The sequence below is a fragment of the Spermophilus citellus genome, assembly GCF_964194105.1.
Source record: "Spermophilus citellus genome assembly, chromosome: 13".
In the NCBI taxonomy this organism is placed as follows: domain Eukaryota; kingdom Metazoa; phylum Chordata; class Mammalia; order Rodentia; family Sciuridae; genus Spermophilus; species Spermophilus citellus.
In genome coordinates this window covers 3,588,238-3,604,151 of record NC_138193.1, presented here as the reverse complement: position 1 = coordinate 3,604,151, position 15,914 = coordinate 3,588,238, and the positions used below count along the sequence as shown (strand labels likewise).

Sequence of the window (15,914 nt, the reverse complement as noted above, 5' to 3'; positions counted from 1 at the left end):
TCCTAAGAAACCCTACATAAAAAAAAAATGGAATTCCAATATGCTAGGCCATTCACCATTCTACTTATTTTGAATAAATCACAGCGCCAGCTGCTTGGAGTTTCTGAAGGAGTAAGACATGACCCTTGACCTTATGAGTCTCATAATGTCAGTGATCCAGTGACCTTCTTCCTATTTGTAACAGTGACAGTCTCTTTCCAAAGCACAAAAGTAAGGCACTAACAAAATCACAACCTACCCTTGACTTTAAAATATATATATATATATATATATTTTTTTTTTTTTTAACTTGTTGGTGGACATTTATCTATCTATCTATCTATCTATCTATTGATTTATTTGAGGTGCTGAGGATCAAACCCAGTGCTTCACATATGCTAGGCAAATGCTCTACCACTGAGCTACAACCCCAGCCCTCAATTTGCCTTTTTTGTAGTTTATATTTCATATGTGTGTGTGTATTTATATGTGTATATGTATAGTGCACACAAATACATATTTTTTAAAAACCCAGATATCAGTAATTTAACTCCTACCAAAGTCTAACAAATACTTTTGTAAAAAGTTGTAGTATTTAATGAATCACAACAAGTGCCAGAACATTGGGCTAATTGGAGAAGGATCAGATTCTCTACATTCTTTAAAATCTCAGTTTGGAACAGGGAGAGCAATACAAACAGAGGCACATGTTTTGTCCCAGGGCCCTGGGAGACTGGCCTTTTCCTGCCAGCTAACTGTGGGGAAATGTTTGGTTCTTCCCAACCAAATTGATACCATCTTGATAACAACTTTCCTTCCCTTACTGGGAAACTTCTGCAAATGACTTATGGCATTTCCTTGGATAAAACAATGAACTTCTAGGGACAGAATCCTTATCTACATAATAATAGATATTTAGCCTAGGTTTTGTTAAAGTTTAATGAATGAATGAATATAAAACCTATCATTCTTTTCTAAGCAAATTATTATATTTACCAACCCAATTGCCTACTAAACTACATTTTACAGAATTTAATCCTATGCTATCAGATTAAAAGCAGTGTGTGTGGGGGGCTGGGGTTGTGGCTCAGTGGTAAAGTGCTCTCACCTTCCATGTGTGAGACACTGGGTTCAGTTCTCAACTCAGTACCACATAAAAACTAAATAAAGCTATTGTGTCCCTCTACAACTAAAAATTATTTAAATATATATGTATGTTATATAATATATATACATATATATTTAACCAAAAGCAATGCCACTTTCTTACCATTCGTGTTTTTAAAGTTGTATGGTTGACAGGTAAATCAGATGTGTGGCAACACTTACAGTAAACACGTTCACACATTAAGGTATGAGCAGTTGGTAAGTTGTATCAAGAAGTGACCACAAGCATTGAATGTTCTATCTAACTCAGTTATCATTAGATAACGGGGCCCCTAACTAGGTATTCTCTTTGGCACCAAATGGACTCTTAAGTGGACACTTCCAGTTTCCCTTGATTTGTCTCTTCCAATCTCATTCATACTTTGTAGCTTTTTGTCATTGTGACCAAAATACCTGACAAGAACAATTTAGAGGAGAAAAAGTTTATTTTGGCCCACAGTTTCAGAGATTCAGTTCATGGTTAGCCAACTCTGTAGCTCTGGGCCTATGGTAATATTATGGCAGAAGGGTTGCTGAAGGAAGGCAACTCAGGACATGGCAATGAGGAAGCAGAGTATACCACTCACCAGGGACAAAATATAACCTCCAAAGGTATATCCAGTGACCTACTTCCCCCAGCTACACCCTACCTGCCTGCAGTTACCACCCAGTTAATTCATATCAGTGTGTTAGTCCATGGATTGGGCAAGAGCTGTCATAATGTAATCATTTCACCTCTGAAAGCATTGCCTCACACATGAGTTTTAGGGGACTCCTCATATCTATATCACAATACTTCTCATCCATCATTTTCTATTGTTGCAAAAAGTGACATTTGGTATTTGGTTTGCAACTTGGGCCATTTAGAAGGAGCACCAACTTTGCAGTTGGATCAGACCTGTGTATACAGCTACTGGATTGTATGATTATTCAGCCTTTTGATTCCTAATCTTCTCATCTAAGCTGTGAAAATGGTAGTAAGTATAGCTCAAGGTGTTATAAAGATGAAATAAGAAATTGTATTAAGTCAGGGACAATGGCACATGCCTGTAACCCAAGCTACTTGGGAGGCTGAGGCAGGGAGATTGCAGGTTTGAGGCCAGCCTTAGAATTTAGTTTCAAAATAAAAAGGATTGGGAAGCTGGGCACAGTGGTGTACACCTGTAATCCCAGTGGCTCCGGAGGCTGAGGCAGGAGGATCACAAGTTCAGAGCCAGCCTCAGCAATATAAAGGCCCTAAGCAATTTAAGGTACCAGGGATGTGGCAGAGTGTTTAAGCGCCCCTGGGTTCAATCCCTGGTACCAAAGGGGTGGTAGAGTGGGGAGGGCCTGGTAATGTGGTTCATTGGTAGAGCACTTGCCTAGCATGTGTGACGCCCTGGATTTAATCCCTAGTACACACACAAAAAAAAGAAAAGAAATTGTACTTTATGAGCTAACACAATGATGGGCATAGGAGTTCTGTAAATAATAGTTGTTTTTATTTTATTTTAATTGATTTTTTTTAAATAAACGACAGCAGAATGCATTATAATTCTTATTACACATATAGAGCACAATTTTTCATATCTCTGATTTTATATAAAGTATGTTCACACCAACTCGTGTCTTCATACATGTACTTTGGATAATGATGTTCATCACATTCTACCATCCTTGCTAACTCCCTGCCCCCTCCCTTCCCGTCTTACCCCTCTGTAAGATGAACCTAGAGTTCATCTATTTCTCCCATGCTCCCTCTCCCTACCCCACTATGAGTCAGTCACCTTATATCAGAGAAAAACATTTGGCATTTGTTTTTTGGGATTGGCTAATTTCACTTAGTATTATCTTCTCTAGGGCCATCCATTTACCTGCAAATGCGATGACTTTATTCTCTTTTATTGCTGAGTAATATTCCATTGTTATATGCCACATTTTTTTGTCCATTCATCTACTGAAGTACATCTAGGTTGGTTCCACAGTTTTGCTATTGTGAATTGTGCTGCTATAAGCAATGCACAAAACTCAACTCAAAGTGGATCAAAGACCTAAGAATTAAACCAGAGACTGTCTAAATAGAAGGAAAAGTAGACCCTAATCTTCATCGTGTGGGATTAGGCCCCAGCTTCCTTACTAAGACTTCCTACAGCGAAAGAATTAAAACCAAGAATCAATAAATGGGATGATGGATTCAAACTACAAAGTTTCTTCTCAACAAAAGAAACAATCTGTGAGGTGAATAGAGAGCCTTCATCTTGGGAGCAAATTTTTACCCCTTACACATTAGATAGAGCACTGATATCTAAGGTATATAAAGAACTCAAAAAGTTAAACACCAAAATAACCCAATCAATAAATGGGCCAAGGACCTGAACAAACAATTCTCAGACGAGGATATACAATCAATCAACAAATATATGATAAAATGTTAATAATTTTAGAGAAATGCAAACCAAAACTACTGTAAGATATCATCTCACTCCAGTCAGAATGACAGGTATTATGAACAAACAACAATAAGTGTTGTCGAGGATGTGGGGAAAAAAGTACAACCATACATTGCTGGGGGGACTGCAAATTGGTGCAGCCAATATGGAAAGCAGTATGGAGATTCCTTGGAAAACTTGGAATGAAACCACCATGTGACTCAGCTATCCCTTTCCTCCTCGGTCAATACCCAAAAGTTATTTTTATTTTAATTGGGTGACTAATGGACTTGTCCAAGTTTTAAAATCCATACTTTTCCAGCCCTTGGATCATTCTTAACATTTGTATTTCCCTGGCATGCCGCAGTGGACCATAACTAGTTTTGAGTACCACCTTGGCTTGTAGAGCATTTTTTAAATATATTTTTATAACTTTGTTTTATTTATTTACTTTTTTTAAGTGTACAGCATTATCTTATCTCTATTTTTAAATTTTTTTTAGAGAGAAAGAGAATTTTTTAATATTTATTTTTCAGTTTTTGGCGGACACAACATCTTTGTTTGTATGTGGTGCTGATGATCGAACCCGGGCTGCACGCATGCCAGGCAAGCGCACTACCGCTTGAGCCACATCCCCAGCCCTATTTATTTGCTTTTTATGTGGTGCTAAGGATGGAATGCAGTGCTTTATCCATGCTAGGCAAGCGTTCTGTCACTGAACTACAGCTCTAGCCCCTTATGGAGTATTTTTTAAGTGAAATAACTTACTTTCTGTTTTAATCCTGCAGAATCTTTTAAATAAAAGCAGCAGTCTTTACCCTTCTCTTTGTAAGTGGGAGTTTACTGGTTTCTTATAATTTTTGAGTATGTATTCTTGTATATGGTGAATATTATTTTTTGCTTATTTAGTAAGCCAAAAAAATTTAAACATGAGTCCATAGTATAGACTTGCAAGTCAAAACTCAGTGATGACGGCAATATTAGATTCCATTCCTAGTGTAAATATATTATTTAGGTAAATGTTTATAATGTAATATATTTGTTTTATTTTTAAAGTCTTTTTTTTTCTTTTCCAGTTCTTTCATTCTCACATGGCATTCAGAACAGCTTCTATGCCTTCCCCATTATGTGAAGCTGAAGAGAGAGTGAGTCTTTTTAAAATATATTACATATTGTCCCTAAATACTTTTATGATTTAAAAATAACTACTTATAGAATTTGTAGACTCTTATGTAAAGGCTTGTTTGTATTTATGAATTAACTTTTCTCTTGATTCAAGTGAAATATCAGTGATAGATTGAATAATTAATTGTTGAGTATGCATAATGTTCCTATTAAATTGTTTTCTATTTATTTTTTCACTTGTTATTTATTTTTTGGTTCTTTTGTTTCTGGTTTTAAGCAGATTAAAACTCCAGGTGCTTCAACAACAACATTCCATAAAAAGACTACCACGGTTAGATTCCAGCACAATTCTGGGAGGGGAAGAAACAAATACTAGCATTGCTTTGGGTGGGCACTTTGCAGAGCATGGTAGGGGCAGACAACTTTGGATGACAGAATGTGGAGACCAACTGGGTGGCCTCGCCAATGCTTTCTGTTGCAAGATTAGACCTGATGTTTCCAAGGTCCTTCTGAGTGTGCCTGTACAGTAGGAATGGTTTTAGTAATGCATATTAGAAATTATATTTAAAAAGAGGGGTAAATTTAACTTGATGAAAGAGCTATGCTGTTAAAAACAGAAAATTGCAAGTAAAGCATGGTAATTCAATGAGATGAAATAATTTCCTTTAGTTCTGGGCTCCCATAGCTAGAGTCCCTTCTTGTTTTCAAGATGGTTTCAGATGGCTGGGTTTTTATGCAGAGCTCCCCTTCAAGCTCTTTCAAGTTATTGGCAGAATGCAGTTCCTTGCTGACTGGCCTTCCATTCGCTCCCAGAGACCATTTTCTTTTCCTTGCCACATGGCCTCTTCTATTCTAAAAGCCAACCAGGCAGAACTTCTGGCAGGTCTTATCTTCTTTGTGTTTCAGATTTTTTTAGCCACATCTCCCCCCCCCCCCCCCCCCACCAGATCTTTTTAGCCAGGAATGCCCAGACCCTGTTAAGGGCTTGCCTCGTTAGGTCAGGGCATACCTATGATTGTCCTTTTTCTAGAGTTACCTGAGTTGGCACCTACATCACATACGCAAGTTTTCTCAACTGAACCTAGTTTAGTTTTATTAAATAACTGAGAGAAGATGTATGCATACCAGAGGCTATTTCATTATTCTGCCCACTGCACATGGTAAAAAGCAATCCTTTCTCACCTGACCTGTGTCTCCTCCCTAGTGGTTAGTCTGTCACTATCTTTTGAGACATTTTCTTCCTTATTCATATAGATATAAAAGTATATACATACATAAAAAAGTTTATTTTCACACAAATCATAGTAAATAAATCACTGTTTGGATACTTAGTTTAAAAGAGTCATACATGTCCTGGCATGTATCAGTATATGCTTCAATTTGTATATCTATTTATACATTTGAGTTGTTTCTACTATTTGACTATTAGGAATAAAACTGCTATGAATGTGTGTCCTTGTTTGGATGTATGTTTTAACCTCCAGGTTGGATTTTTGTTTTTATCTAACATTTTTCCAAATTCACTGTACCATTTTGTATTTGCACCAGCACATTCTCAGCATTCCATTTGTTCTTCTATCTTCAACACTTGACATCATCAGTCTTTTAAATTTTAGTTATTTTATGTGCATCCAATGATATCTTATGCCTTTTTTGGATTTATGAGTATTTTTATGATTGGTTCCATTTTTATCTCCACTCTATTTTTTTTCTTTTTAAAAATGTTGATCTAAGCTTTACTTTATCACATTTTACCTTCAAATAATACCATAGTATATATAATATAATTTTTCTTTTTTATTATATAGTATGTATCATGGAGGTGCTAGATTCTTCTTCCAGCTTTGTTCTAACAGGCTGATAAATTGCTGTCTTATCATATTGATCACTTTGAGACTTGGTTATAGGCTTGGTTAGGGCCAGTCTATTTCAGTCATGGCTTCATACTAGGGAACTTTTCTAATTTTTGGAAAATAGTCCTTAATCCTAAAATGTGGAATATCTAAGATCGAGGTGTTTCTCAGGCCTCTTTAACGTACAGACTTAAAATTTAAGAACCTCCTTTCTCTCCAGGATGGTACTCTTTAAAAATGCTCAGCTCCTAGTGCTGCATGACAGAGCCTCAGTATTCCTTCTGTCCTTGTGCAGTTTGGCAGTCAACCATGTATTTGAGGGGAGTGTGTTTGCATATTTTGGGCTTCTTCCATTCCGGAATTCCCCCACCCCCCTCAATTTCTAGCCAGTGTTCCTGCCCCAATTTTCAAATGACTTCTTAACTCAGTAAGACTATTTCAGTTCTTCCTGAGCTCCATCTTTGTACCCTCAAGGGAGAGTACAAGTGGTTAGGGGTGTCCTGAAGGATTTGCTATGTAAATGTGTATTTCACAGAGTAGATTCCCTTCCCTCTGGAGTTTTCATTCTTTCCAGAGTCTGTGTCCCTGTGACTTGAAAGAGTTGCTTATAATTGTTATCAGCGGGGAGGTAAGTTTGACGTGAGTTATACTGTCACTACTGGAGCTGAAACTATAATTTTGTATTGTACTTTTTTTTCACTTCATGTCTTAATGAAGGATTTTTCCAAGTCATTAAAAATTTATTGTAAACATTCAGTGACTTTAAATCCTCCATTTTGTGAGTGAATATGACATAATTTATTTGAATGTTTTTAGAAATGAAATGTTTTACTGTTAAAATTTGTGCTGGACTTTTGTATTGAAGGGAATAAGAAATTTGTGTTTTGAGGATCTGGACACTGATTTCTTTTCCCTCACAATGTACTTGATCATTGTCTTAGGTGAATAGTAATAATTGTAAAATTTTTACTTCCTTTGATAAATTCATCCTTTCAAGTGTGACTTTTTCCTGTTCTGTCAAGGTCATTTTAACTGTGGCTGTTGTTTTTGTTTTCTTCAGAAAAGAGAAAATATCCGATCCTTAACTATGTGTGGCCATGTTGGTTTTGAGAGTTTGCCTGATCAGCTAGTCAATAGATCCATTCAGCAAGGCTTCTGTTTTAATATTCTCTGTGTTGGTGAGTGCCACTAACTCTTCCTCTGAATTCTTCCTCATGTTCCTTGTGCTCATTCCGTTGTTAGTATAAGCAGTATGATGCTCATGTTATCAGTTTGAGATCATGAGCCCAGGGATTTTCTTACTTATTTAAATTATTTCAGTTTTGTTTTTCTTAGCTTTAAACCTTTTGTTGTTCTATAAACATGTTAGTGCTCTTTTCGGAATTCTGAGTAACTTAGTATACACATTAATTTCTCTGCTGATGACTTGGAACCAGCATTATATATTTCTTTCATGGACAACCCTATCTTTAAAATATTTGCAATCCTTGAAACTACTCTGGGAATTCGCAGCTGTTTCTTCTCACCCATTCTATGTGCCTATGAAGATGTACCTTTCTTTCTTTCAGGGGAAACTGGCATTGGAAAATCCACACTGATTAACACATTGTTTAATACTAATTTTGAAGAACATGAAGCCTCACATTTTTGCCCAAATGTTAGACTTAAAGCTCAGACATATGAACTCCAGGAAAGTAATGTTCGGTTGAAACTGACCATTGTGAATACAGTGGGATTTGGTGACCAAATAAATAAAGAAGAGAGGTATGTGTTTTCTTTATGTATTAAGACAACTTTTCTTATTTCAGGATCAAGACATTTGCCTTTTGCCTTGTGAGCTTTAGTTTGATTTTCCTCTGTGACAATCCATACCTTTCCTCCCATACATTATTATTATTATTATTTTTAGCAATTAAGCAATGTTTTGTTCTTATTAACAAATTGACATTTTTTCTGCCAACTTGTCTATTTTCTTTAGAGTAATTTGAATCAAATTACTAAAATGTGTATTTCAGCAAAAATAGTTTTAATTATTTCCTGATATTTGGTGTATATTCAGTGATTGGTATTAGTTTTCAGAGCAAGGATGATTATTGTTGAAAATAAAATATATACAAGGGCAAATATATACAATGGACAAATACATGGTTCATCAGTTATTTTTGCAATATGCCAACTAAAATAGTTATACTAGTAAGCATTGTAGGAAAGTTTTAATAGTGAAATTTTAATTTATATTTTACTTAGTATATATTTTCTTATAGTATTATGAAGATTAACAATGGATTCCATATCAACTTTAAGCTATGAAATAAAGGGGTAAATAGATTGGGTGAAATTAATTACTTTTTGTTGTTTTTTGAAATGTATATATTTTCCTTATTATAGGCAATTTTTTAGAGGGAAAATATTTTGTACAAATTGACCTGATATGTATTTGCATATAGCCTTTTTGACACTGCATTGTGTTTTAAATATGAAGAAATTATTTATGTGGATTAGTGGCAAGTATAAAGGCCTTTGATACCTTGTTTTAAATGTTATTAATATTTGTAAGATGGATAGCAACTTAGAACTAATGAAAGTATTTTTAATTCAACTTAAACATAGTGTCATTATAATTGGCCTGCTAACTAAATTTCTTTATAGGATGAAATAAATTCACAGTAGATTTAGCTTTCTATGTAAATTTATCCTTGAGTTTTAATTTGCCTTTCTTCATTAATTTATTTGTTGGATTGTTTTTTGGCAATTATCAAAATAATATGTAGATACGTTTTCACTACATATCAGTTGGAACCCGCTTTGGTCATCTCCTCAGGCCCTGTCCCATTTCTCTCCCCAGAAAAACTACTGCTGTGAATTAGGTGTTTTCCCAGATATTTTTCAGTTTTTTAAGTTTCTTTTATTTTAACAAAGATTTATTGATGCATAATTTAAGTTGAATAGATTTCATTGCTATCAAATATACAATTCAAAATTAGTTTTGACAAAACTTGTAGTTTTGTAACCACCATCATTTCTTTAATATAGGAAATGGCTTTGGGCTTGGCATTTGCCTATCAGTCTTAGCCACAGACTTTAGGAGTATGCTCTTCAGATCCACAGAGCTTTTTGTCTGCAGCTCTTCTCTGTCTAGTGTTCTGCCCCACAGGTTTCGGTCATCTTGGTCTCCCTAAACTTCTATGTTAGTCTTTGCATCTTGGTGAATATATCAGGCTACTTGCTGTCTTTCAGTGTTCTGCCCAGTAAACCTGTTTCCATGCTCCCCTCATTTATTCCTTTTTCAATGATCATAGTTTTATACTGCCTGTTGTCCAACATCCAGAACCCCTTTTCTCATATACGTTGTCTTAGTTTTTAGGTGGAAAGGTAAATTCAGTCCCAGTTATTCCCATAATGAGTAGAGACAGTTTGTTTTTCTTTTCTTTTCTTTCTTTATTTTTTAAATTCTGGACTGTACTAGGGAGGATTTGTGTATTTTGTTGAACAGTAAGGAGTGATTGAGAGCATCTTCACCTTATCCTCATCCTAGAGGTAAAGCTGTACTTTTTACATGTGTTAGGGGTTTTTCTTGTTTTCTCTTTTTCTCTTGGTTTTGGTTTGTTGACTTTGAGTTTTGTTTTAGATAGAATAAGAAAGTTTATTTTAGTAGTACATTTTTTAAAAATGTGAATAGACAATGTTGGTGTTTGTTTTTGTTTGTTTGTTTTTCGATGTTGGGGAATTGAACTCAGGGGCTCTTTATCTCTGAGCTATGTACCCAGCCCTTTTTAAATTAAACTTATAATCTTGGATACCACTTTGGGATCACCTTTTCATATTGTGCTCTATTCGGTATTTTTCTTTTAGTGTTTTTGCAATTGTTCATTTATTTATTTATTTGCTATGCTAGGAATTCAACCCAGAGCCTTATACATACTAGGAAAGTGTTCTACCACTGAGCTATATCACGCCTTACTATTCAACAAAATACACAAATCCTCCCTAGTATAGTCTAGCATAAATAAATAAATAAATAAATAAATAGATATTGTTAGCTTTCTGAAATGAGATTGAAGAATTTTAATTCTTTTTCTATTTTTATGGATTAGAGTTAGTTTTCCCTGAGATGTTTGCTAAAACCAACCAATAAAGCTAATTTTGAGTTACATAACTTTACTTAGTGTTTATAGGACTATTCTAGAGTTGATCTTTTTTATTTTTTGAAAACGTTTTGGTGTTATACTTTTCCAGGAATCTGTTTTGTGTAAATTTTCAAATTATTAGCCTAAAAATATTGGTAATACACTCCTACTATCTTTGTATTGTCTATATCATCTATAATGATACCTATTTTACTTTTCATATATTGGTTATTTGTATTAATTTTCATTTTCTTTTTTTAAATATTTTTTTAGCTATAGATGGACACAATATCTTTATTTTATTTATTTTTATGAGGTGCTGAAGATCAAACTCAGTGCCTCATGCATGCAAGGCAAGCACTCTACTACCGAGCCACAACCCCAGCTTCTTGTTTTCTTTTTCTGTTTGATGAGTCTCAACAGAGCATTGCCAGTTTATTTGGTCTCTTCAAACACCAAGTTTTGACTTTCTTGTTCTCAATTTTATCCTTTTTGTTTTTCCTATTTCACTATTTCCATTTCTTATATTCTGTTTATTTAGCAAAAAATAATTTACGGATTTCATTTTCAAAAATCATAAGTAAGGCATTTGATAGAGGAACATTCACATGTAGGTCACACAATAGGTCATGTTTTAAGTCATGAATAAAAGCTTCTTTGGAATTTTTATATCAAATATGTAATTGAAACAAATTTTACTATTATTTTGGGAAGGGAATCCTGTTAGGTTACATTTAAACCAGTTTCCTAGAATTACTTACTGATGTTCATAATAATCACTCTGAAAATGAAGTAAATTCTTTATTATTCTAGTTCTTATAGCAGACAGAATTATATGATCTTTGTCTTCACATTGTTTACCGTCTGGACAGGGAGAAAAGGTATTCTGTGGGTTTAAAAGAGGTGATGATCCTCAAGAACTAGAATTGTCAGGCAACTTTATAGAAGAATTCAGTTCTATCCACATTTATCGAGTTCTTTAGCTGCACAAGGTACTGCTCTTTTTGGTCTACAAAGATGATTGCAAAGATGACCAGGGAATTTGAGGTAGGAATTATTTGCTATTTATTTTCACTTGGATTTGTTTAAGGAGGATAGTTAAGGGTAGAAAGGTAAGTTGAATAGGCAGTGATTTAACATATCATAATGAAGTAGGACGTTCACAAACTACTCTTGAATTGCTGTTAGCACGCTGGCCTGCATGTGTCTTGTGATTTGATTTACATCCTAAAGGATGAATAGACTGAGACAACCAGAGGGAAGACAACATTCTAAGGGGAGTTATCTGAGTAAGAACTTGGAGCAGAGAACATGATTGGCCATTTCTTTGTTCATAATTAGCGAAAAATAAAACCATGCCAATCAGTATTCCTAGATACTTTCAGCTGATGTTTGCTTTTCCTCTTTACTATGTTCATGCCTTTACAAATCTGATTTAGAGAAAGTCCTGGACTTTGATTTAAATATATTTTTAGTTGATACCTTGAGCCTTTTTTCAGTTAGTTAAATAATATGTCATGGTTACAAACTAGACTCTTAGCTTTCTTGAGCAGTCTGATAAGTATGGGAACCTTTATTATAATGGGACACAACATGTGAACGGATATGGAAATGAATCATTGTAATTCATTACTGTATCAAGCACAGTTTGTTCTGATGGCTTGTGAATATTATCTTTGTGTATATGTTATACACATTGGTTTTTTTTTCAGTAAAGTTTAGCTTAGCATATAAACTCTTTATTAATTGGTAAAACTACAGACCTCAGACTTGAGAGTTTTACAAGTGTCTTATCAAGGTAGCATGGATATGTTGTATTAAATATTTAAATAATTATATTTTCAGCTACTTACCAATAGTTGACTACATAAATGCTCAGTTTGAAGCCTATCTCCAAGAAGAACTGAAGATCAAGCGCTCTCTTTTCAACTACCATGATTCTCGCATCCACGTGTGCCTCTACTTCATCGCTCCAACAGGCCACTCTCTGAAGACACTTGACCTCTTAACCATGAAGAATCTGGACAGCAAGGTGGGTTAGGAAAGTAATCAATAAATTAGACATTAAATGTATGTGGACTGCTTAAATATATTTATGGATAGATAGTGTATGTATTGTGACTTTTATCTGTGCATCTGACATTTCTCTCAGCTTATTTTCTGGAGGAATTCAGTTTGGAAGATGAGATGCAAATACAAAACATTAGAATAATAGTTCAGTGTCATTATTTTTAATATAGAAATTATGTAACACTAGTTTTAGGTTACAACACTATTAAGCAAGAGGAAGAACTTCATTGACAAAGATTAAAGTACAATGTTTTATCACATATTTAGTGAAATATATTTTAATTTGAGCCATACCAAGGTAAGTTGGTATGAGCCAGTATAAATTTAGGGAGCTTTAAAAAGACTGTAAATCAGCTCAAGTTTAACTTTTATTTAAAGCTAAATATATTGCTTAAATATATTGCTTTATAAGTTAAAACTACTTACTGTCTTATACCAAAAGAAAATTCAATCCCAAGTAGTGAGAAAGGCAGCTTTCAGAATCCTGGATACTAATTTTATAAGGTATGGTTTAAAAATATAAGGGCATTCTGGTTGTTCTGCTTTCCTCTGTATAGTAATACAATAATTGATGTGGAAAGCATGAAGACTACTAGTGAAACCTTTGTGCATAGGTTGATTTACTTTTGGCATAGTCCCTAGGCTTTAGCAAAAACTTGGTGAAGGTTAATAGACTTATCATGTGAAGAGATGTGATAGACTTAATCATTTAACCGGTTATCTTCATAGTGGAGCCTGCTTATGTGGGAATTCATATTTGGGGTTGTGGCTTAGCGGTAGAGCGCTCATCTAGCACATGTAAGACCCTGGATTTGATCCTTAGCACCACATAAAAAAATAAAATAAAACAAAAATAAAAGGTTAAAAAAAAAAACAATAGCATGCAACATAAGCTGGAGAGAAGAAACGTGACAGTATAAAGTGTGAATAAAGACTAGTACAGTGGCATATGCCTGTAATTTTAGCAACTTGGGAGGCTGAGGCAGGAGATCACGAGTTCAAAGCCAGCCTCAGTAGATTAGGGAGGCACTTTGCAACTCTGCGAAACCTTGTTTCTAAATAAAATACAAAAAAAGGCTGGGGGTGTAGCACAGTGGTTAAGCACCCCTGGGTTCAGTCCACACACCCCCATCTTCCTGTCCAAAGACAGTAGTATAATTTGGTGCCTATGGAGTCTGGTTTTAAATGTTGGATCTGTCGCCTATTACTTATTTGATCTTGGGCAAGTGCTTTTAGCCTTCTGAGTCTCAGTTTTCGTACTTATGTACAAACCAGCAAGAAGCCCTACCTTAAGGCCCAGGTATGAAAATTAACTAAATTAATCCAGGTAAATAGAGGGTTTAACAAATAGACAATCTTAGTAAGACAGCTATCATTACTTTGTGAGAATTAAATGAGATAATGTATTACAAAGTCCCTGTTATATTGTGCACATGAAATACAAAATGTATAGGCATGCAAATATGTTGGTTCACATTTCTCAGTGGTCAGAATATAGACTATATTTCATAAATTTTTTAGTACAGTGTATAAATATATATTATATAATCTCCAGCTTTGATGATTTAAAGATGTTCTTTACTTTTTATGATAAACTTTACACTACCTTATAAAAAACAAGCACCTGCTTCTGTTATTTGTATAAGAATGCTGTTTCAGAGTTAGCTGAGGTCTACAGGCTTAATACACTAGTATAAAATAGATAATAGGAGTCGGGTATGGTAGTGCACACCTGTAATCCCAACTGCTTCAGAAGCTTCGGAGGGCGATCCCTCCATACCAAGATTTTGAGGCTGACCTCCTCAGCAGAGTGAGACCCATCTCATAAAAAAGATAGGACTATAGCTTAGCATACAAGGCCCTCGGTTCAATCCCTTGCAATACCAAAAAAAAAAAAAAAAAACAAAAAAAACCAAGAAGTTAAATATATATAAAATATAAAGTGATATAAAATAGGCCACTCACTGGTTCAACTTTAGTCCAATCACATACCAGCTGTTGCCTCTTGGGGCAAACTAACTAAGCTTTAGCTTTTACATTTGTACATGCTCATGCTTGTTATAAAGATTACCTGATATCCTTCAGCAGATGAATGGATAAAGAAAATGTGGTATATACACACAATGGAATATTGCTAAGCCATAAAGAAGGGTGAAATTGTGGCACTTATTGGTAAATGGATGGAACTGGAGAATATACTAAATGAAATAAGCCAATCCCCAAAAACCAAAAGCTGAATATTTTTTTTTATGATATGCAGATGCTAACACAATAAGGTGGGAGGGGAGGGAAGAATAGAATTTCACTAGATTAGACAAAGGGGAATGAAGAGGGAAGGAAGGGAGAATGGGGATAGGAAAGACAGTAGAATAAATTATAAATTTCCTGTGTTCATGTATGAATGTACGACCAGTATAACTCCATATCATATACAACCCCAAGAATGGGAAGTTACACTCCATGTATGTATAATATGTCAAAATACATTCTACTGTCATGTATAATTAAAAAGAACAAATAAAAAATTCAAGAAAACAAAACAAAACAAAAACCCAAAAATAAATGTGTCAAACAATGGAAGATGTTATTAATAGGAAAACTGTGTGAGGGAAGGAGGTATATGGGAATACTCTGTACTTTCTGGTCAGTTGTTTTGTATACATGCTGCAAAGAACAGTCTTGAAATTAGAATGCAAACAAAAAAAATTACTCGAGATAACTTTAAACATTTATCACAGTGCCTGGCACATAGGAAACACCTGTGTTGCTTATTATTCTTTTACTTGAAAATACTTTTAATTAGCAGGCACAATCTTGTTCAGAATATTCATATTTTGGTATTAGAGGTCCTTACTAACCTGATGTCCACCTTTAGCCTTCAAGTCTTAGAGAAGAGTTAGCAGGGAGTAATCTATATTAATATGATCCCTTAGTGGATTTTCAGGAATAAACAGGAAAGATAATGATCACTTACTTGTTCAGCAGTCCAGTCTGCAAACTCTTAGAAAACTAGCTCTAGATGCATATCATGTACTGCCAAAGACTTTGGAAAGCATCGCAATCTTGTTTTGTTATTTGCAGTGCTAGGGATCGAACTCAGGGCCTCAAGCATTTTAGGCAAGCACTCTGCTGCTAAGCTACATCCTTGTCCCAGTGTTATCTTTTAAATAACACTGTATTTCATTCAAACAAAATGAAACATTTTA

The 15,914-nt window shown here is 34.7% G+C and overlaps 1 protein-coding gene across 3 annotated transcripts in view; it reads left to right on the top strand.

The window, feature by feature from the left end:
• SEPTIN10 (septin 10) overlaps positions 1-15,914 on the top strand; it is a 72,752-nt gene that overhangs the window by 27,851 nt on the left and 28,987 nt on the right. For all 3 annotated transcript variants that reach the window (XM_081265336.1, XM_081265338.1, XM_081265337.1), the window contains exons 2-5: positions 4,610-4,678; positions 7,572-7,689; positions 8,080-8,275; positions 12,484-12,670. In XM_081265336.1, the coding sequence (XP_081121462.1) occupies positions 4,610-4,678; positions 7,572-7,689; positions 8,080-8,275; positions 12,484-12,670 (570 nt within the window). The remainder of the gene's footprint in view (positions 1-4,609; positions 4,679-7,571; positions 7,690-8,079; positions 8,276-12,483; positions 12,671-15,914) is intronic.